Source organism: Contarinia nasturtii, unplaced genomic scaffold (genome assembly GCF_009176525.2).
Source record: "Contarinia nasturtii isolate CC-2019 unplaced genomic scaffold, AAFC_CNas_1.1 Cnas_scaffold_695, whole genome shotgun sequence".
Lineage (NCBI taxonomy): Eukaryota > Metazoa > Arthropoda > Insecta > Diptera > Cecidomyiidae > Contarinia > Contarinia nasturtii.
Genome location: NW_022198046.1, coordinates 7,012,225 through 7,033,257, shown reverse-complemented (window position 1 = coordinate 7,033,257; position 21,033 = coordinate 7,012,225). Strand labels below are relative to the sequence as shown.

General features: G+C 34.2%; 4 protein-coding genes across 5 annotated transcripts; 1 reads left to right on the top strand and 3 right to left on the bottom strand.

Moving 5' to 3' along the window:
• Nucleotides 1–300: 300 nt before the first annotated feature.
• Nucleotides 301–4,230, bottom strand: LOC116341449 (4F2 cell-surface antigen heavy chain-like). The gene is made up of 3 exons (XM_031768558.1): nt 3,231–4,230; nt 2,152–2,468; nt 301–1,900 (listed from the first exon to the last, which is right to left on the bottom strand). The coding sequence occupies exons 1-3, from the start codon at nt 3,486–3,488 to the stop codon at nt 580–582; spliced, it is 1,896 nt and encodes a 631-aa protein (XP_031624418.1). The 5' UTR covers nt 3,489–4,230; the 3' UTR covers nt 301–579.
• A 256-nt stretch (nt 4,231–4,486) lies between these two features.
• Nucleotides 4,487–7,373, bottom strand: LOC116341447 (prolyl endopeptidase-like). The gene is made up of 8 exons (XM_031768556.1): nt 7,254–7,373; nt 6,830–7,166; nt 6,490–6,760; nt 6,289–6,422; nt 6,069–6,225; nt 5,884–6,003; nt 5,710–5,790; nt 4,487–5,650 (listed from the first exon to the last, which is right to left on the bottom strand). The coding sequence occupies exons 1-8, from the start codon at nt 7,300–7,302 to the stop codon at nt 4,592–4,594; spliced, it is 2,208 nt and encodes a 735-aa protein (XP_031624416.1). The 5' UTR covers nt 7,303–7,373; the 3' UTR covers nt 4,487–4,591.
• Nucleotides 7,374–7,771: 398 nt separating this feature from the next.
• Nucleotides 7,772–11,436, bottom strand: LOC116341446 (prolyl endopeptidase-like). Of its 2 annotated transcripts, none has more exons than XM_031768555.1 (8): nt 11,323–11,436; nt 10,536–10,875; nt 10,201–10,471; nt 9,996–10,135; nt 9,774–9,933; nt 9,582–9,701; nt 9,431–9,511; nt 7,772–9,285 (listed from the first exon to the last, which is right to left on the bottom strand). In XM_031768555.1, exons 1-8 carry the CDS (start codon nt 11,369–11,371, stop codon nt 8,224–8,226), a joined length of 2,223 nt encoding a protein of 740 aa, XP_031624415.1. In that variant the 5' UTR covers nt 11,372–11,436; the 3' UTR covers nt 7,772–8,223. The 2 variants fall into 2 exon arrangements, with proteins under 2 accessions (XP_031624415.1, XP_031624414.1); XM_031768554.1 differs by having other exon boundaries at nt 10,536–10,905; nt 11,323–11,412.
• Nucleotides 11,437–13,003: 1,567 nt separating this feature from the next.
• On the top strand, nt 13,004–15,214 carry LOC116341448 (major heat shock 70 kDa protein Ab-like). Its single transcript, XM_031768557.1, has one exon. The coding sequence runs from the start codon at nt 13,166–13,168 to the stop codon at nt 15,071–15,073; it is 1,908 nt and encodes a 635-aa protein (XP_031624417.1). The 5' UTR covers nt 13,004–13,165; the 3' UTR covers nt 15,074–15,214.
• Nucleotides 15,215–21,033: the final 5,819 nt, after the last annotated feature.

The following is a 21,033-nucleotide window of genomic DNA, read 5'->3' as shown; positions in this document are numbered from 1 at the left end:
TGTGGCCAAGGCATGTACATTTGAATAATTTTATTAATTCAGAACTTTCCATACTTTTCTTCAAATTGATAATCAATAATATTCAAATAAAAAAAATGTATTAAAAAAAGTTATATCGAATTATTGCTGGGTCTGAATTTTTTTCGAGTATAAAGCATTTATTTTCATTTCTTATGCAAAATGCCTACAATATCAGATGTCAACAAGCTGTAAGTACTTACACGTTCTTTTTCAATTGAAAACTTGCTGAAAAAGTAAACATGGTTGAATAGAAAAGAAAAAGAATTTAAAATGCAATTATTAAAATTCACATCATAATTAATTTGGCATTCAATGCTAAATAAATTTTATTTTAGAAATGTCTACATTTAGTGTAACGGTAACATCTTAGTCATATTGAAATAAATCGACTAAAATATCAAATTTTTTACCATTTGTAAAATATGCAAATAAATTCTGTGAATGATGTGTTAAAAACTACGAAACATTATTCTCTCTTGGCATTGTTCAATCTAGCTTGAACCGTATTATTCGCAAACTATACCGTTATTTTATTATTTAAATCGCTATCACACCGAATTACTTATCAATTTTAATAACAATCGTTTTGCTGGGCCCAATTTCGAATCGATCGAAATAGATTTTTTCGTGTGCTTCACCACCGATCATTATTTGACCGCTGTAAAAGAAATTTGTTAGATCCATGGTAATATTTGTAATGCCAAAATTAGATATTGATGCAAATGTGTTTCGTCGTGGATACCACCTCACTAAAATTAATATATTCCCATTTTCATGATACATTGCCGATGTATTTGATTCGTATTTATCTTTCTTCTTATATTTATTTAAGTGAATGGATGGTGAAATGTCGCGCAGAGTAATCATTCTGGTAATTGTGTCAAGATCGTCAGGATTAATTCGACTTGAATTGTTTAAACCGTTTTCAGTATTAGTTTGGGGTGACGAATGCCATTGTTGTGAATCTATTGCTTTGCTGAACTGTTGCTGAGATTTTCCTTCATTGTTTCCATCGCCATGATAAACGTTCGGAGTACCAGGTAACATTAAGGACATGAGTGTAGCAGCCAAAGTTCCGTTTGTTGTTAGTTCGTATGATTTTTGTGTTTCATGCTCTGAAACACCGCCAATCGACCATTGAATGAAAGCCGCATCATTACCTGGTTTTAAAACTCCATTCAAATGTTGATTGATTTGTTTTGCAATTTGCTGCGTACTATTCGTAACATCGATGAAAATATCAACCAAATCGACATGTCGTACAATTTCTTCAGCTAGTGGTTGTTTCACATTCTCAAGTAATTGATTGTTTACCATTAAAATTCGATTGTCACCAATGACCGCTTTCCATGCACGAATGTTTGGCAAAAGCAATGGATCCTCATACATGTTTTCCAAGCCCTTTATGTAAAAACCATCGACACCACATTCTATCCACATTTTAAGCGCACAAATAAGCTTGTTTGTTTCAAGCGGTGCTCTTGAAACACGCAATGCACCTTGTTCGATGATCATCGGATGTTTTGTGCTCTCTTCAATTGTGGTTGTGACGGGATCAAGCTTTGTCATAAACGGATAAATTGGCAAATCAAGAACAAGCGAAAGATTATTCTTGTGAAATATTCGAATCAAATTTATCATGTCGGTATGATTGCCAAGTACATCATCGATTTCAAATAGCGAGGTTATGTTTTGAAAATGATTTGGTGAATTTTTCATTGGAAAAATTGAATTCAAACGAACACCAACAACGCCGAGTTTTGTTAAGTAATCAACACGATCAGCCAGACCGCGTAAATCACCAAAACCATCAACATTTGAATCAGGGAACCGAGTCGGATGAATCTCATAAAAAACACTTCCTTCGTACCAAACGGTTCTGCGAAAAGAAAAATGTATTCAATTTTTGTTAAATTGAATCGAATCAAATATTTAAAAAAATATATCATATTTCATTTCAAAATCATTTTATACTGAAATCTGAAATATTTTGTTACACTTTTTAATCACATAGTCAAAACAAAACGATTGAATAACGTGACTTCAAACACGTATGAAGAGAGAGAGAGAGAGAGAGAGAGAGAGAGAGAGAGAGAGAGAGAGAGAGAGAGAAATGGAACCGATACTTACTTTGGATTGCATGTTTTTGGCAATAAATAAATCATTGAAACAACGGTGGCCGCAATCGCAACGACACCGGCAACAAAAAAGAAAAACGAACATTTTCGAATGAGTTTCCAGTTCCAATAAACAAATGATGGCACGTCTTTGCTGTCCGGTAAATTTAAATGGGCATGTAATTGTGTCTCACTTTCTGGAATAACTTCGTCATTTTTGCCAAAATGTTGATAAACGTTTGGATTAAAAACGGTCGTAGTACCAGCAACGACTTGCCCATCAATGCATCCAGAGCTGCCGGAACATGAACTTGTGTCTTCTTCGGCTGCCTAGGGTTAATCACAAAGAAAAGAATGGAAATAATGGGAATTAATCAATATGTAATGGAACGTAATGGAAGTAATGGAAACATATAATGAAAATCAAATATGTATAGTCTAAGAGCAAAATAATCGTCACACATTTGCAACAACATTGCTTTAATTTGAGATTTGGTAGTAGTGTTGAGAATCGCGTTCTGCTGTGGAAGAAAAACAAAAACGAAATACTTACTATAGAATAGCACTTGGTGCCAAGGCCACTACCTATTTCAATTTAAAAAAAAAGAATGGAATGAAAAAAAATATCACCATTAATATATCAATCGGTCTACAATGAATGGAACCAAACGACACTTACTCACACACGTAAATTACTCTTAGACGGAGTAAACTACGGGAGACGGCCGAGGAGGATATTCATTTAATGAGCGGCAGCATTAGCCGAGCCATGTTGTCGATGCAACGTTTATGCGATAGTGTGTATCCAACGATGATTCCTTCGTTGCTCTGCTCTGCTACTACTACTACTACCAAATCTCAATTTTTGTGAGCAAAGTGTTTGCTAACCCAGCTTCGTTCAATTCATTTGCAAATTGTTTTTAATTTATGTGTGTATATGTGTATGATCAAACCCTTACTACTTTCTTACATACTAAATAGATATTGATATTGTGATTTTTTGAAATGGATGTAATGGGTGTAATGGAAAAATAATCGAAAGAATGGATAGCATTCTTCAATAATGGAATAGTAATTTTAAAGTAAGTATACCCTGTCGGCTGCTCTTGGATTATCGTTGACAAAATCATCGGTTCCGGGTTGTGAGCAATTTTCATTAAGAATATTTGGCGTAAGTGGATCGTTGAAGTTCATTTGCGGCGGCGGTGACGGTGTGTTCGGTAATAGAGGGCAAGTGGATGCATCTTCTTCGGGTAAAAATGTCGAACACGATGGTGATGTATTCAACGACTGTGATGAATCCACACCCAATAATGGTGTTTTGTTCGTTGGTATTTCTAAATTGTTCATAGTTTCACAATGTATTTTTTTGTTTTGTTTTTAGTTACACTTAGTTTAGTTGTTCAGAGAGTTTTCTTTTTTATTTTTGATTTTTGACATCGAACAGAGGAAAGAATATCGATAACTGCACCATGAAAAACGGTATGGCTGCAATGAAGTCTATTTTTAAACTGTCGTCAGTCGCAGGCATACGACAGACATTAGCACTACATTTAGTCAGTCTGAATACTTTCATACACACATACACAGTGTATGCCGTTTTTTTATTAATCGCTTGAACATTTATTTCAACAAAATTTCCACTAATTGATTTTGATTCGTTTCGTTTAATGTGTATTGCATTCACATATTCACATATGGTATGAATCCCACACTGGTCGATATTTGAAAAGATAATATCAATATTGTGTCGCCAAAACACGTCCGCATTAAATTGAATGACGTATTTATAATATCAAATCGAAATTGAAGTCGTCAATTGAACAAACACTGTAGCACAAGAACTCTCCTTCTTAATTGAATGTCGACAAAACAATATGCGGTGTTTATTAAACAAATTACTTATCATGAACACCAAACAGTTCCCTTATTCTCGTTGTATGAAATTAAAATGTGAGTATTTTCGTGTAAATTGAGGAGTTGATTTGATGTGAATGAAACAGCTGAAACATGTCGACGTGAATGTTTGAATAGGACTTTTGAACATTACATCGAGGCCACATACGAAAATATATGAATGTGGCTCATGCTTATGTCAAAATACACTGTAATATTCCAATAATGGCACATGCGCAGAAATCTCTCTATTATTAGTTTTGACATTTAGCATAGCGGTAGACAGTAATCATGCATGCATAGAGCCCAAACATTATGTGAAACGTATCATTGTGCATGCACAATACCTATTCACAATAGCGCCAGGCATGTGGTGCGTTTGGAAGCAGAAAAGATGACGAAACAATTACTTTCAATGGTATCATCTTATTATCGGTTTTAAGTACTACGCATTTCTTGTTCATAATATATGTATATTTATTTTCAAACTGCTCAAATTCTATATGATAATAACTGTCCTTTTAACATATGTCTACATATTGTGTGTCGAAACGAAACTAAAAGTTAGTTTCAATTTGAAGCGATTCGTACAAAAACGTATAAATATCGGTCTCTTCTTCGATTCGTTTTGCGATAGGTTTGCCCGATCCATGTCCAGCCTTGCTGTATACACGAAGTAAGATTGGATTGTTTTGGAATTTATTATTTTTCACTGCATATTGTAGCGTAGCGGTGAGTTTCAACGAGTGTAATGGGCTTACTCTGTCATCATGGTCGCCCGTTAAAATGATTGTTGGTGGATATTGGCTAACACTGCTATTTGGCACATGAACATTATGTAACGGCGAGAATTTATACAGATTATCGAAATGAACCTTTTCGTCTGGATTGCCATAGTCAGAAATCCATGTATGGCCAATGGTAAATTTATGAAAACGCAACATATCCATCACGCCCACTTGAGCTACAGCCGCACCAAATAAATCCGGTCGTTGATTGATACAAGCTCCAATCAGCAATCCACCATTTGAACGGCCATAAATGCCAATTTTCTTATTTATCGTATACTTCTGCGCAACTAAATATTCTGCAGCCGCTTGGAAATCATCGAATACATTTTGTTTGTTTAACAATCGACCAGCATCATGCCACTTTTGCCCGTATTCAGACCCACCACGGATATTTGCTACGGCCAAAATGCCATCAAATGCATTGACAAAAAATAAAAATGGCACCTTGAATTCTGGTTGGATTGAAATATGGAATCCACCGTATGCATACAATAAAACTGGTTTGGTTTTTGATGCAGTTTTCTTTTGAACAATGAACATTGGGATTTTGGTACCATCATGGCTTGGATAGAACACCTGTTCGACTTTAAAGTTTTTCTTATCGAATCCATTCAAATTTAATTTGTTTTCAATAAAAACGGTTGGTTCAGCATCGGGATTCGAAAAATCATAACGATAGATAGTTCCAGGCATCAAAAATGACTCCAATTGGTAAAAGACTTCGGAGTACTTTTTATTTCCACTGAAACCAACTACAGTTCCAATTTCAAGAGAGAATTTACGTAACAATTTTCCAGTTTCGAGAGAATGTACTTGTAAAGTATCCTGAAATTGTATTTATATTGCAAAATGTTGTCGATGTTTTATAAGCAATAAACACATACCTTTACATCTTGAAGATATGAAATCACAAGTTTATCCTTATCAACATGTTTTGCCCATTGTAACACATCTCTTGAGTCTTCCTTTAAATGGGTTTAATTATTTTTCAAATTATTTTTCATTTTCTTTTTGTAAGTTTAGTTTAGTTAGATAAGGTTTAAATATCAAAATCTTACTTCAACAAGCGTAGTCCAATTATCTTCAGTGTAGTGATTGAAATCGATTACGACAATACGATAATTTGGTGCTTTGATATTTGTACGGAATACTACTTTAGATCCGGTATTGGTAATATACTAAATAAAACGTGTTATTACTTTGGCGATATATGAAACGATATATTTTGAAATGAAAATCTTACTTCATAACTAGCTTCGAGTTTCGTTACTATTGACGTAAGTAAAATCTTGCCAACGATGGGTCCGGTCTTCTCTAAGTCAGCGAAATGCAATGAATTCTGATTACCATAATTCTGCATCACAATCAAATATTTGCCGCATGAGCTAACAGTGGCTATTCTGAATTTTGAGCAACAAAATTATTGAAAAAAATACAAAATATATATATTTTAATTTACTCACATCAGCCGATCCGGATTTTCCGTGAATTCGACAACAAGAACATCCTCTCCTTGTACATCAACAACACGATGATAATATAATTTTTGGTTCTTATTCGTATCCGTTTCAGAACCATCACCGTTTTGATCATATCGCTGCAAATAACAAATAAACGTTGTGCATTTATGTGTGGAACATTTTTTTGTACTGATCTGAATTTACATTATAGAAAAATCCTTTATTGTCATGTGTCCATTCCAACGATGTGAACTTTACTCTTTCCAAAAGTTCAGAATAATCTTCGCCAGTTTGAACGTTACGGATTTTGATTTTAATCCAATCTGAACCCGATTCACTGACACCATATGCTAGTAGATTGCCGTCTTTGGAAAAAGCATGCTGTTGCAAAGAAATCGTGCCGTCAGATGAGAATGCGTTTGGATCTAAAAATACTGTCGGCTCATCATCCAATGAGTTTTGTTTATACAGCACGCTGAAATTAATTGCCAAATGGAGTCGGTCAATGGATTTAAAAATTATTTTGTTGATCGTTTATTATTACTTTTGATTTTGTAGACCAGTATTTCTAAATGAAAAATAGTATTTTCCGTGTCGCGTTGGAACAAAGTATTTGGGATAGTTCCATAGTGTGGTTAAGTTTGTATTGATTTTTTTCCATTTATCACTATTATTTAAAAATGATTGTGATATTTCATTTTCAGCATTTACAAACTGTTTTGTCTCTTCCGAGAATGGATCTTCGAGCCATCGATATGGGTCGGCAACTTTCGTTCCATGTAAATCTTCGACGATACTTTCGTCTCGTCTTGCATCTGGGTATTTAATTGAGGTTTCGATTAAGTTACGATTTTTACCCACGCTAAGCGTATTAACTTTTTCTGAAAAAAAAAAATATAATTTAGAAAAACAAAACAATTGAACTTCGAATTGAAGAAAACTTTCAATAATCGATAATAACTAATTACCAGCCAAAACTGTGATTAAACACAATGCAAGCAACGTGAAGTGTTTCATTTTTTTCCTATCTTGTCAACGAGCGACCTGTAAAATAACTAAAATGTTTTGGCTTTAATGCACACTTTTATATTGTTCCGTCATGTGAAGTATTAGAGAGAGAATTCGAAAAAAAGTGTTCGAATGTATGCCAAATGGTTGTGTTAACAAACCTTATCTTATCAATAATAATGTTCTTCTTATTGAGTTAGGGGGTAGACCTAGACACCGATTTATAGGATTCATTTTGATTTTATTTAATGTGGATTGATTTGTATTGATTTCAATTACAAACAAGAAGAAGACAAAGCTTCGACCTACATTTTAATATTTATTTATTTTTTTTCAAAGAAATTAAAACACATTTTTTATAACAAACATTGCGATTTTCATTTTTCAACTTCGAATCGATTCAGTATGAATCATTCAGAGAAATATTTAATTTATTAACCCAAAGAAATTTGTTTTAGTACACAAAACAAAAGTGGCATATTTGGTGATTTGATTTTTTTGCTTTATTTATTTTATTAGATTTGCTTTATCGCTCTTTAGGATCTGGTTGATGAAGTGAATAACAAAAAAAATGTTATGAATTCATAAAAACTACAAATAGTGCTTTGTAAAAGCCGCATTTCCTGTCTCCTTCCTATAGTACAAAAATGAAGGCTAGAGACACTGAGACACAAAGAATTTATTTTCAAATACTTTCTAAAATGTTATTGTACATTCTAGTGATTTGTAGCACATTTCCGAAATTCTTTGCAATTTATTTCGAAACTGTTACTGTTAATGTCAATGCATTAAAATTACCAAATAAAACATGTTAATAAATATATTGAATTCTACCCTTCAGAGTACTTTCCTTTTAATAAATATTAATAAAGATTACTGAAAAATATAAATATATAAAGCAGCGAAAACCTCTTAGCCGCACCATAATACCTAATGATCAGTACTGATTTGAAGAGCTTGATACAAAAACGTTAGAATATCGGTGGACTCTTCAATTATCTTTGTGGTGGGTTTACCACCACCATGTCCAGCCTTGCTGTAGACTCTCAATAAGATTGGATTCTTTTGAAATTCATTGTCTTTAACAGCATGCTGTAAAGCAGCAGCAAATTTCAGCGAATGCAATGGACTGACGCGATCATCATGATCGGCAGTCAAAATCAATGTTGATGGGTATTGGTTGTCGGTGCTGTTCGGTGAATGTACATTGTGTACTGGTGAGAATTTATACAGATTATCGAAATGAACCTTTTCTTCCGGATTGCCATAGTCAGAAATCCATGCATGGCCAATCGTGAATTGGTGAAAACGTAACATATCCATCACGCCTACTTGAGCTACAGCCGCACCAAATAGCTCTGGTCGTTGATTGATGCAGGCACCGATAAGTAATCCACCATTTGAACCACCTTGAATGGCTATCTTCTTGGCTTCCGTGTATTTGTGATCGATCAAATACTGGGCAGCTGCTTGGAAATCATCAAATCCATTTTGTTTATTGAGTAAACGGCCACTGTCATACCAAGAGCTTCCATATTCTCCACCACCACGAATATTTGGCATTGCAAACATGCCATTAAATGCATCGATGAAGTACAATATAAGTTCACTGAATGTTGGCAACAATGAAATATTGAAACCACCATATCCATGCAATAAAACTGCCTTCGGACCTTTTGATATAGTTTTCTTTTGAACAATGAACATTGGGATTTTGGTGCCATCACGACTGGGGTAAAATATTTGTTCTACTTTGAAGTTATTTTTGTCGAATCCCTTTAAATTCATCTTTACTTCACGAAATACAGAAGGTTCGATGTGTGGTTTTGAGAAATCATATCGATAGATTACGGTAGGCGTTAAGAACGACACCAACTGATAAAAGATTTCCGAGTGCTTTTTATCTCCACTAATACCAACAACTTCACCGATTTCAAGCGGCAATGTTCGAATCAATCGGCCCGTTTCAAGGGAATGTACTTGTAGCACACTCTGTGGGTAGATGGAATAAATCAATGAAATGGATGCATAGTATTTTCAAGAATTTGACATATGATTCGCATAAAAGATCACACGTAAATCAAGTGGGACTGCCTGCAAACGGTAAATTAGTAGAGAAAACATCACGAGAGTATACCTTAACGTCGCGAAAATATTCGATGACGATTTTATCTCCATCTACACAATAAGCCGCATTTAGTACATCTTTTTGATGCTCCTGTGCTTTCAGAATGATAAAAATTTAATGAAAAACTTTAAATTAAGAAAATTTTATATTGATTATAAACCTCAATAAGAGTACTCCAATTTTCCTCCGCATAGTTGTTGAGATCGATTGTAATAAGTCGGAAATTTGGCGCATTCTTATTCGTATGGAACACCATCTTTGATCCAGTGTTGGTTACATACTGAAATCAACGCATTCAATGGAATAATATGAGAATAAAAACTTTCATTAGAAATTAAATTAAGCAATCTACAATAAAATCAGCCTCAAACTTCGTAATTATTGGTATGAGTGAAATTTTTCCATTTATCGGGCCATTCTGCTCTAAGTCAGCAAAAAATACCAAATTATCACTTGTTGTAATGGTACTCGTTACAATTAAGTACTTTCCACAGTGGCTTATTTCTGCGTTGCTGTTTTGAAGAGAAAAAAATTGAAAAATTCCAAGTATTCGTAATCAGAATTAACATTTTACACTGTCCATGATGGATTTTCTGGAAACTCAACAACAAGTAAGTCTTTTTCTTGTGGCTCCCCGATGCGATGATAATATAATTTTTGATTTTGGTTCATTTCAGTTTCAGAACCGTCGATTTTTCCTTCTTGATTGAAACGCTGTAAGAAATAATTCGTCAATGATCAATCAGCAGTACTTCAGAGGAAAAGTGGCAAAAATTCACATTATAGAAAAAGCCTTTGTTGTCACGTGTCCATGCAATCGATGGAAATTTCACTTGTTCCAAACAATCTTTAAAATCTTCACCGCTTTCAATATTGCGAACTTTGATCTTTATCCAATCTGAACCTGATTCGCTGACACCATATGCAAATAAATTGCCATCGTTGGAGAAATCCACAGTTTGTAATGAAATTGTGCCATCGGTTGAGAATGTATTTGGATCCAAAAATAGAATTGGGTCATCAGTCAATGAACTCTGTCTATACAAAACACTGCAAACGAATAAAACTATTTTAATAAATATCACATTTTTGATCAAACATTGTATTTACGAACTCTTGATCTTGAAGGCCCGAATTTTGATAGAAATAGTAATAATTTCCATGCCGTACTGGTGCAGTGTATTTTGGATAGTTCCAAAAATTAGTTAATTTCTTCTTAATTTTTGGCCATATATCGTTACTTTCCAAAAACAAGCGAGATATTTCATTTTCAGCATTGATAAATTGCTTTGTTTCATCAGAATCGGGATTTTCGAGCCATCGATATGGGTCCAAAACTTTCGTTCCATGAAAATCATCGACAACACTCTCATCACGTCGAGCAGCGGGATATGTATAATTACGAAAAACACTCGGGACGTTGTTGCCAGACACAAAACTTTTCACTGCAAAAACTTTCGACGCATAAAAAATTATAAAAGAAACTAGACCAAATTCAAAATTCATACTTATTATTTGAAAATATAAATCTGTAAAACACACTTATCATACATGTGACATATTTATATTTGCAAACCACTTATTAAGTGACTCTGCAAAACTATTATAAACAAACATATGGTTCTACTCGTTTGTAATTATTCAATTCATTTAGTATGACAAACTTTACAGATATCTTTTTCGCGTTTGAACTTTCAAGGTCTGTTCAAATTTTTTGATTTAAAATTAAGTTAGATTTATCAACGTTCAATTTGGTTAGTGAATGTAATTTAAAATTTCAAAATAAAAGTAATGACGTGAAATTAAAGGAAATGACTGTCATTATCTTGCTCTAAATCAAGAATATTTGTACAAACATAAAAAACAAACAGAAAATAAACGAACCGCAAGTAAATTATTACCGAACAAAACTATGAATAGGCAACGTGCAAAAAATGTGGTGAATTTCATTTTTTATATGAATTGACTTCGAAAATATTAATCTGGCTGTAATGCCGGCTGTAACTATACTGAAATTTCAAACAGAACTCACAGCTTTATATGTTGTACCAATATTTCAACCATCCGAAAGCGTGCCGGAGTGGGAAATTAATAGATAGAATACCAGTTTGGAGAAGAAAGTTCTTAATGAACTTATAAGTGTGTTACATGACCCATAAATTGAAATTTACAAACATTGAAATATAGCGAAATTACGTTATGTCAAAATATATTGTTTACTCATGCAAATCTTGTTGAGCATACTCATCAGAGTTTAGATGTAAATATCACATGTTTATGGTTTGTTGCTAATAAAACTAAAAATGGCGCGACGCGTGACAAGCAATCTATACTATATATGCATACATTTTGCAATAACGAAAATACTTTAAATTCATATTAAATTTTAACATATTCGAACCTAAGTGACTCGATGATGACTTTCGATTTATTTAACACCATTTGGGCTTTTTCGCGATGCTCATTTAATTAAAAGAATTAAAAATACTAGCAATTCTATACTTTTCAAAAAAAAATATTTTGCTTAATGTAACCTTCTCTTAAACGCACTTTTGGTCACTTGAAATTTGTTAGCAGCAAGCTTGATCTTTAAAATGTAAAGAAAAATGGATAGAGTTTTCATTTCCACTGATTTAGCACAATTCATCCAGTTCAAATGAAATAAAACTCAAGAGAATTTTTTTGATGTATTTAATTAATGTCGGTGCTTCATAAAAATAGAGTCTATAGACTTCCAGGTACGATTTGATATATACAAAGTAGTAATGAATTTAGCTAATTGGATGATTCACAACGCATGACTTGCAAGGTCTACTGCGACGTCTGGATACCGGATAATTTACCGAAAGTAAAATTCCTGAAATGAGATAAATTCTCGATTGCGTTCAGACGCGGCGTTTATACGCAAATATATTTAAATTTGCCCAAGCCATTCGAGAACTTTTGAAACAGTGATACGGACTCTCTGTGAACTTGTTAACCTTCACCACGAAATAGTGAAAAATATTTTCAAAAGTGTATTTGGTTTTATTTGAATACGAATTTGATACTGACTGATATCAATTGATCGACATTGTTTGAGCCTAAACTATTCTCGAGACAGGGATTTTGACTATAAATGAATTATATGAATTTGTTGAAAACAGTTATTTATTTATTTATGCGAAGACAAGTAGAAATTCCTACTTGAATGTTAACATTTCCAATTATGAATAATTTAATGTTTCAACCTAATTGAAGAAGTTTTAAGTTTCTTGTTAATGCTTATAACCATTGCTGTATATTTACCATTGAATCACATAAAAAGAGTATTATTTGCTCGAACATTTGAAATGTTTCACGAGCTTTCCAGAAAACCTATCAACTGAATTTTCATTCAATTAATATGTGTAAGGTTTTGTATAAATCGAACCTTCCAAATGTGTCTTGTATATTCGTTGAACGCAACGCGAAACAAATAGAACACTCGAGATGGTTCGTGAAACTCTACAACATTCGAACGTTTCTACGGTGAATTTTCTAGAAAACTTGAAAACAGTATAAATGCCGTGCAGCGTACACAGCGTAGTCAGTCATAAAACTACAAGCAAAGCAAGAACAACAAAGTAAAAGATAGAAGCGAAGAATATTCATCCAGTGAATTTCAAAGCAAAAGTTTAAAGATAAAGAGTAATTTACCAGAGTTGAAAAGTGAATAATTTATTTAAATTGAGAAAAGTTGAAAGTAAAAAAAATCAATTAAAAATGCCTGCTATTGGAATTGATTTGGGAACAACTTATTCGTGCGTTGGAGTATTTCAACACGGAAAAGTGGAAATTATTGCAAACGATCAAGGCAACCGAACAACACCAAGCTATGTCGCATTCACCGATACGGAACGTTTGATTGGCGATGCGGCCAAAAATCAAGTCGCAATGAATCCGAAAAATACCATCTTCGATGCAAAACGATTGATTGGCCGCAAATACGACGACGCTAAAATTCAAGACGATCTCAAACATTGGCCATTCACCGTAGTAAGTGAGAATGGAAAACCAAAACTCGTGGCCGAATTTAAAGGAGAGCGTAAACGATTCGCACCAGAAGAAATTAGTTCGATGGTTCTGGTAAAAATGAAGGAAACGGCCGAAGCATATTTGGGCGAGACTATCACGGACGCTGTCATAACCGTTCCGGCATATTTCAACAATGCACAGCGTGAAGCAACAAAGGATGCCGGTGTGATTGCCGGTTTGAACGTGCTCCGTATCATCAACGAACCAACGGCGGCTGCATTAGCCTATGGATTGGATAAGAATTTGAAGAGTGAAAAGAACGTACTTATTTTCGATTTGGGCGGCGGTACATTTGATGTGTCAGTTCTAACGATCGACGACGGTTCATTATTCGAAGTGCGTTCAACAGCCGGCGATACACATTTGGGTGGAGAGGACTTTGACAATCGATTGGTAACTCATTTCGCCGATGAATTTAAACGCAAATACAAAAAGGATCTTACAACAAATCCACGTGCATTGCGACGTTTACGAACAGCTGCCGAACGAGCCAAACGAACACTATCGGCAAGTACTGAGGCCACCATCGAAATCGATGCTTTATTCGAAGGTGTTGATTACTATACGAAAATATCTCGAGCCCGTTTCGAGGAACTGTGCGCCGATTTATTCCGAGCTACACTTCAACCCGTGGAGAAAGCACTGGCCGATGCCAAATTGGATAAATCGAAAATCGATGAAATTGTTTTGGTCGGTGGATCGACTCGTATTCCAAAGGTTCAATCATTATTGCAGAACTTCTTCAACGGCAAACAATTGAATCTCTCCATCAACCCCGATGAAGCCGTCGCTTATGGAGCAGCAGTTCAAGCAGCCATTCTCACCGGCAGCAAAGACAGTAAGATTCAAGACGTGCTATTGGTCGATGTGACACCACTTTCACTTGGTATCGAGACAGCTGGCGGTGTGATGACCAAACTCATCGAACGAAATGCTCGTATTCCATGCAAACAAACACAAACATTCACCACTTACGCTGACAATCAGCCAGGCGTTTCAGTTCAGGTGTTTGAAGGTGAGCGAGCAATGACGAAAGACAACAACGTATTGGGTAGCTTTGAATTGACCGGCATACCACCAGCACCACGTGGCGTTCCAAAAGTTGAGGTGACATTCGATTTGGATGCAAATGGTATTCTTAATGTAACAGCAAAGGAAATGAGCACCGGAAAATCAAAGAATATCACCATTAAAAATAACAAAGGTCGCCTATCACAATCAGAAATCGATCGAATGTTGGCCGAAGCCGAACGATATCGCGAAGAAGATGAGAAACAACGTGAAAAGATCACCGCCAGAAATAGTCTTGAAGGCTATGTGTTCAGTGTGAAACAAGCAATCGAGCAAGCCGGCGATAAATTAAGCGAAGAAGAAAAAACAAAAGCACGCAATTGCTGCGAGGAAACAATCAAATGGCTTGATACCAATGGATTGGCCGAAAAGGACGAATTTGAACACAAAATGCAAGAAATCAGCAAAATTTGTTCACCAATCATGACGAAAATTCATACTGGCGGAGCAAGTAGCTGTGGTCAACAGGCCGGCAACAACAACTATCAATCCCGGAATGGTCCGACTGTTGAAGAAGTCGATTAAAAAGTCAAGTAATAACAAGTATATGATTTCAATTTGAATGATTTGTGAAAATATTTTAATTCGTCTCTTATAAGAGATTAGATAAGACTAGCGATTAAGAATTAAATTGTTAATAGGCTAAGAATGTTAATTAAAAACATTTAAAATGTTGAAAATTAAAAACCGATGTGTTTTATTATGAAGAGTTTTCAACCAAATGCGAACCTTATAAATCATTGATTGGTTGATTTTAAGTAGTAAATGTTGGTTCATAATTACAAAACGGGGGCTTTTTTTTTCCAAGAACACAATTTCACCAACAGCTGGCATATTTATTACTCCATTCAAAACTCATAGAAAACTTTTACAAAGTCGGTGAAATGGATGAAAAGAGCAGAGGATTCATAAAAAACTCTAATAAAATACTATTGTTGATGAAATTCATGTTTGAATTAGCACTTCGATTTCTAGGAACGAGCCACTCGAGTTCAGAAAACTGATTAATTACTATGGTGTTATTGTGAAATATTATTCACACCGTGAACGAACTCAATTTTGGGATAGTATCTTCGACGAATTCAAACAACACATTAACTTCAATTTTTCATCTACTTAATTGAGTATTATTTGCATCTGTTTTTTAATACAAACTTACAAGAAATAATGATGATTGCAATTTCTTATAGACCTTTCAGCCCATTATATATTATTCAAAAAGAAATACTTTGGGAAAATGCTTATTGACAAAGAATAATTTGATATTAATAGTACATAATTATAAAATATTAGAAAATTTAAAATGCAAAAATCGGTGATTCAGAAATCAAGAATGTAACAATCAATTTACAATTTGCTCTGTTACTTGCAACATTTGCCGTGGGAACTTATAGAGAAAGACAGAGTTTGTGTGCAATTTAAAACAATTTCATGGAATGCAAACTATTTTGATTCACCATCGATTTGAAGCACGAAGAAAATATATTTGCATGCTTCATCCATGTAATCGTAAAAGATCTGGAAAGTTGTTGTTGCATTTAAGATTACATCATATCATCAGTGTGCCAAGACTGGGCTGATCACTGTTCATTATTTTCATTAGCCCAAAATACTATTTGATGTAATCCACATCACGTCAAATACCGTGTCTTTTAAAAAATAAATTAACCACTTTTCGCACAGACATACAGCGTTCAAAAACAAATAAAATGTATAAATTCCATTTTAATTGCAATCATCGAAATTGCTTTGCGCTTGGCAGGTGTTAAGAGATAAAATAAAATTCACTTTACAAAATTCAATGCAAATTGGAGTATATACATGTTCACTTCGATGTGTTTAAAAAATAAACAAATCACTTTTGACTGTCTGCATTCAAAACAAAATTAAATATTTTTGTATGATTTAAACTCATGCCGCATGAACATATTATGCAATGTCCAACAGTCCTTACAAAAATAAATTAGTAATGAATATCAAATTGTGGTCGAATAGTAGCTTCAGTTTGAAAATTGTATTATGTTGTGTTTGGACACATTGTGGCATAGATCAAGTGCTCCTCTTTTTAATTGTTATTACAATGAGCATTGGCAATTGTGGTATAATTAGAGGTTGGTCTCTAGTGATTCACGGTACATTAAATCCCATGTTTACTTTCGTCTGACAAATCTAATCTTGTACATGCCATACATTTTTGTTTATATTATTTTTTTTTTTAAATTTTATTTTTACTTTTACGCACACATTTTTTATCGGAAAGTGTGTTTTGATTTCAATGATGAGATTTATCGCATTTTTATGCTTCACCAATAATGCTTAAGAAACATATAGCTTCACACAACCCGAGCAATTTTTTTTATTGAAACGTGACGAGCTTCCAATTTTAATTTTCCTATTTAGCAGTAGATGGCGTTCGGCATGCCCCGTTGAATGTTATGCATTGAATGAATCATGATCTTTGAACTTGAAATGACGGATTACGCAACCGAAGCAATGGGACTGAAAAAAGTGCAAATTGAATGATTCAGTGAAAATGTTGACGCGATCTGATATCAGGTGTTGCTTTGTATGGAAATGAAATGTAATGAGTCTGACATTTCAATCGACCGCGCTGGGTTATACAAATCGGGAAACCCACAATGCGGACCAAATTACGCATCTACTAAATTTTTGAATATGATTTACATTCAAGTTCAGTGATATAATTTCCTTTGGTCATAAATTAATAAATTGAAGACACACTGAATTCCGCATGCCCTTGGCCGCTGTTGAAGATTTCTGAACGTGATTTATGGTAATTCAATTGGACGCGGTGGGTGTGATATTTTTTACAAAAATCGAATTGTTGGACTGTACAATGTAAGCGCTTAAATTGTGTCCCAAATATTAGCCAATTTCCAGAGTGTGCTGACTGACAATGAGTGTATGAATGGACAAATGTTTTCCAAAAGGTTGAAACAATTGTTTGCAAATTCGATTTGGCCGCCTTTGAAAACCATCGACACATGCTGAATTATTTAAGACAATTACTGAAAATACGAAGTGTGCGTACAATGAGCGAAGACAATATCGTTCGCACACACACACAAAACAACCCAGACGAATTCGTAAAAACGATGTGGGAATATTTTTGGCCACGCACACCGTGTGAAAAGTAGTACGTCTTCCATGACGAAAATAAAAACAGACTAGTTAAAATTGCACTCATGGCCATAAAATTTATCTCATTAGTCATCATTTAGTTAGAGATGTTGGGAGTTTTTTTTTTGTGTGTGTATGTGTGATGCCAAAATCGTGATAGATGAAATAAATACTTCTAATCAAACACGTAAAATACCGTGTAATAGCCTGAACACAAAAAATAATTATAATGGGCAAAGGTCGTTTGCGATTGCATCACGTCTGCTAATGTTCGTTAGAAGTAAAGACTCTACGTTGGAATCAATGTGATCGGTCAATGCGCCAACGAATTTCGTGGCATTTAAAAAGTTTAATTCAATTTCGATATTGGTGAACAAGTGTTTCATGCTATGGATTTTTTTTTGTCGCAAATCACAAACATGAACGAATACAAAGCCAAAAAACGATTGCAACACCAATGAAGCAATTCTTCTTTCTGAACTGATTCGAATTGCACCTTTTATGCATTCGATTCTATGTGAATCGACACCGTACCGCTTTATACATCGGTATAATAAGTGTGGCAATCGACAAGCGTGAGCACGAGTAAATTGTTTCATATATGGAGTACGTTAGCGTACATGTATACTGTGCACAGCTCATGGACAATTAAGAACAGCGATGCGTGAAAATATTAACATCATAATTAAGTGAATTTCTAATGGAAACACTGAACTAACAATCGAATTGCATAATAGCTCATTGAGAATGGAATGGAACTGTAAACAATCACCGTTGAATTTTTACTCCCTGCGATTGAGTTATTGATTACATTTTATTTCAAACGACTCGCATTTTTCCGTGAGATTTTCTTCGCTGTTTTTTTTTTCGCCATTGTGGCCTTTGAGGACGTCTGTCGATTGCTCCCAATTATTACCACAGAATATCTCAACTTGCTTTCGCTTCAGGTTTAAAAAAAATATACAATCTAATATGACATACGTTTGTGTAACTATGTCTTTTTACCAACGAAGCTATTCCAACCAAAATACCTTCATGTTCATCCGCAGCATAATTGGGCCTGCTCAAACTTGCGCTTTCAAGCTATTTATTAGCACTTGCGCTATCATTTATTTCTATTTTATTTGTCTGTCAGTGTCTTATATTTTATTGTCATCGCTACCACTGTTGTTGTGGTTATTGTTATGGCTGACAATTTGACAGTAATTTTTTGTTTTATTAGCGCACCATTAAATAATGAGCTAGTTGATGAACATTCACAAGTGCTACCTAATACAATATTCAAAAATATTTTTTGTCACGTTTATCTCTGCGGTGTAATTATTTATAAAATGACAACCATTGGCCGTAACAAAGTGTAATTGATTTCATTTTCATAACCATAAATTAATATGCAACAGAAACAAAACAAAAAATGTGGCCCAATGTAAATAATTTCATTTATTTATAGTTCATAACGCAGGAAATTAATCAGTCTATATTCCAAAATCGGATTGAATTCACTTTAATTATTATTATTGAAAGTATGCAGAGATTTTGTAATGTATTGTAAGCAAAAAGAAACGGTTTTAAGCCAATAAATGGTTTTTTTTTTAATTTTTGAAGTGTGATTCTCTGTAATTTGGAACCATATGTGTGAACATACCTTGTGTAAGCTAGTAAATGGAAAGGAAATCCAATCGCACTTTCTGGCTATGATTTTTACCAAGATCAGAAAAAGAACGCAGCCAAAATTACATATGCACACACAAAGCAAAAAAGTGAAGAGCAATGAAATAATGATCGGGATATGCATAAATTCATTACACGGATTACGTGCGCAGTTTTTAACAAATTACACAATTCTTTGGTCAACAGCAACGAACGAACAACGAACATATATGTACAAGTACATGTAGCCAGATTAAACAGGTGATCCAAAGCGGACCATAAAAATGACTATGAAGTAATGGTTTTCATTTTATTATATTGTTTTTATGTTTTGTTAATAATAAATTTGCGCATAATTTGATGGTATGTTTTTGTGCACGCGCGCTCACACACAAAAGGAACTGTCTCTGGTCAAATAAAAAGAAAAAGAAAAAAAACTGCCTACACACATTTGGTGTAGCGCACAATTTATTGCTGTACGCCTAGTAATTCTGTGTGCATGGTGTAGTTTTATTAGTGATTTGCTTCGATTACATTTATTATATAGGCTTTATTGAGGTATGCCGAAATTCATATTGGATTTATAATGCAACCGACGGTAATGATTATTATAAATAAATACTAACACAGTTTTGGTGCACAGGTTTATCATAACATTTTTTTTTTGCGATGGCATGGCCAATGCAAATAGAAGAGGAAAAATATTGAACGAAAGGCAGCTGGAGGCCTAAAACCAATGAAACGCTTTATTCACACTCGTTTATTCAGTTACTGGTGAACGCGATCCATCTCTGTACAGCAAAAATTGGCGCAAACACCACACGAACAGGCAGGCAAGCAAGCAAGCGTGTGACGTCAAATGATGTAATATGCTCAAGGAAGACACATTAAAGTAAATACAACCGCATTACAGCATTTACTTGTTTTGGGGCAGGAATCGAAAACGGAGAAATGTTCATTTTTGTGTGTTTTCAATTTTATATTCATAAACAGCGCAAAAAAATGAAAATATTCAAAATATATATCGAACACAGTGAGAAAGTAAAAATGCACAACAACAAATTGATGGTATTTTCAATAAATTCAATCAAATGAGCCGATTCAATAAAAGGAACAACATTGTTGTCGGTTTTCTACTTTGCATTGAATCATTCAATTTGAATGCGCAACATATGTATCGTGTTGTTGTTGTTGTTGTTGGTTATCATGTATGATTTTCGATTAACTAGTGCACATTATATGTTAGTTGCCTTATTTATGTGCACATTCAACGTCTCTGATTTCGATGCTAGTTTGTTTTTTGCACAACGTCTTCAATTCGCCTTTATTTCGGCTGCACGGTTCGATGTGCATGGAAATTGTGTGCAGGTTGACTTTTTCGCTCTGTTACATTTTGCTTTTGTTCGTATGTCTTGCAATAATTAAACAACAAAAAAATACGTAAACTACCATTTTAAATGAATTCTACATCGATTTTACCATTTAGTTGTGCTTCTCTTTTTTGGCGAATTTCTATCAAATGTTTCTCTTTGTTATTTTTTATGTAACTCAATTGCAAGATTTCACGCTGAAAATTTCTTTCTGTAAGTTTGTTCAATTCTTGGGAAATTTCCATCGATTTTGTGATTTTCTGTTTATTCTTCTGCCGGCACTTTGCTATATCGTAATTTTACTAATCGCTTATTTTGTCCAAA

Excerpts from the sequence above, each read along its gene's own strand:
- LOC116341449 (XM_031768558.1), bottom strand. The coding sequence starts at position 3,488 with ATGAACAATTTAGAAATACCAACGAACAAAACACCATTATTGGGTGTG. Across the intron at positions 2,469-3,230 it reads ATCCAAGAGCAGCCGACAGG|GCAGCCGAAGAAGACACAAG; the intron begins GTATACTTACTT and ends GATTAACCCTAG. Across the intron at positions 1,901-2,151 it reads CCAAAAACATGCAATCCAAA|AACCGTTTGGTACGAAGGAA; the intron begins GTAAGTATCGGT and ends TTCTTTTCGCAG.
- LOC116341447 (XM_031768556.1), bottom strand. The coding sequence starts at position 7,302 with ATGAAACACTTCACGTTGCTTGCATTGTGTTTAATCACAGTTTTGGCT. Across the intron at positions 7,167-7,253 it reads TTTAATCACAGTTTTGGCTG|AAAAAGTTAATACGCTTAGC; the intron begins GTAATTAGTTAT and ends TTTTTTTTTCAG. Across the intron at positions 6,004-6,068 it reads AACTCGAAGCTAGTTATGAA|TATATTACCAATACCGGATC; the intron begins GTAAGATTTTCA and ends CGTTTTATTTAG.
- LOC116341446 (XM_031768554.1), bottom strand. The coding sequence starts at position 11,371 with ATGAAATTCACCACATTTTTTGCACGTTGCCTATTCATAGTTTTGTTC. Across the intron at positions 9,934-9,995 it reads GAAAATCCATCATGGACAGT|CAACGCAGAAATAAGCCACT; the intron begins GTAAAATGTTAA and ends TCTTCAAAACAG. Across the intron at positions 9,512-9,581 it reads ATTGGAGTACTCTTATTGAG|GAGCATCAAAAAGATGTACT; the intron begins GTTTATAATCAA and ends CTGAAAGCACAG.
- LOC116341448 (XM_031768557.1), top strand. The coding sequence starts at position 13,166 with ATGCCTGCTATTGGAATTGATTTGGGAACAACTTATTCGTGCGTTGGA.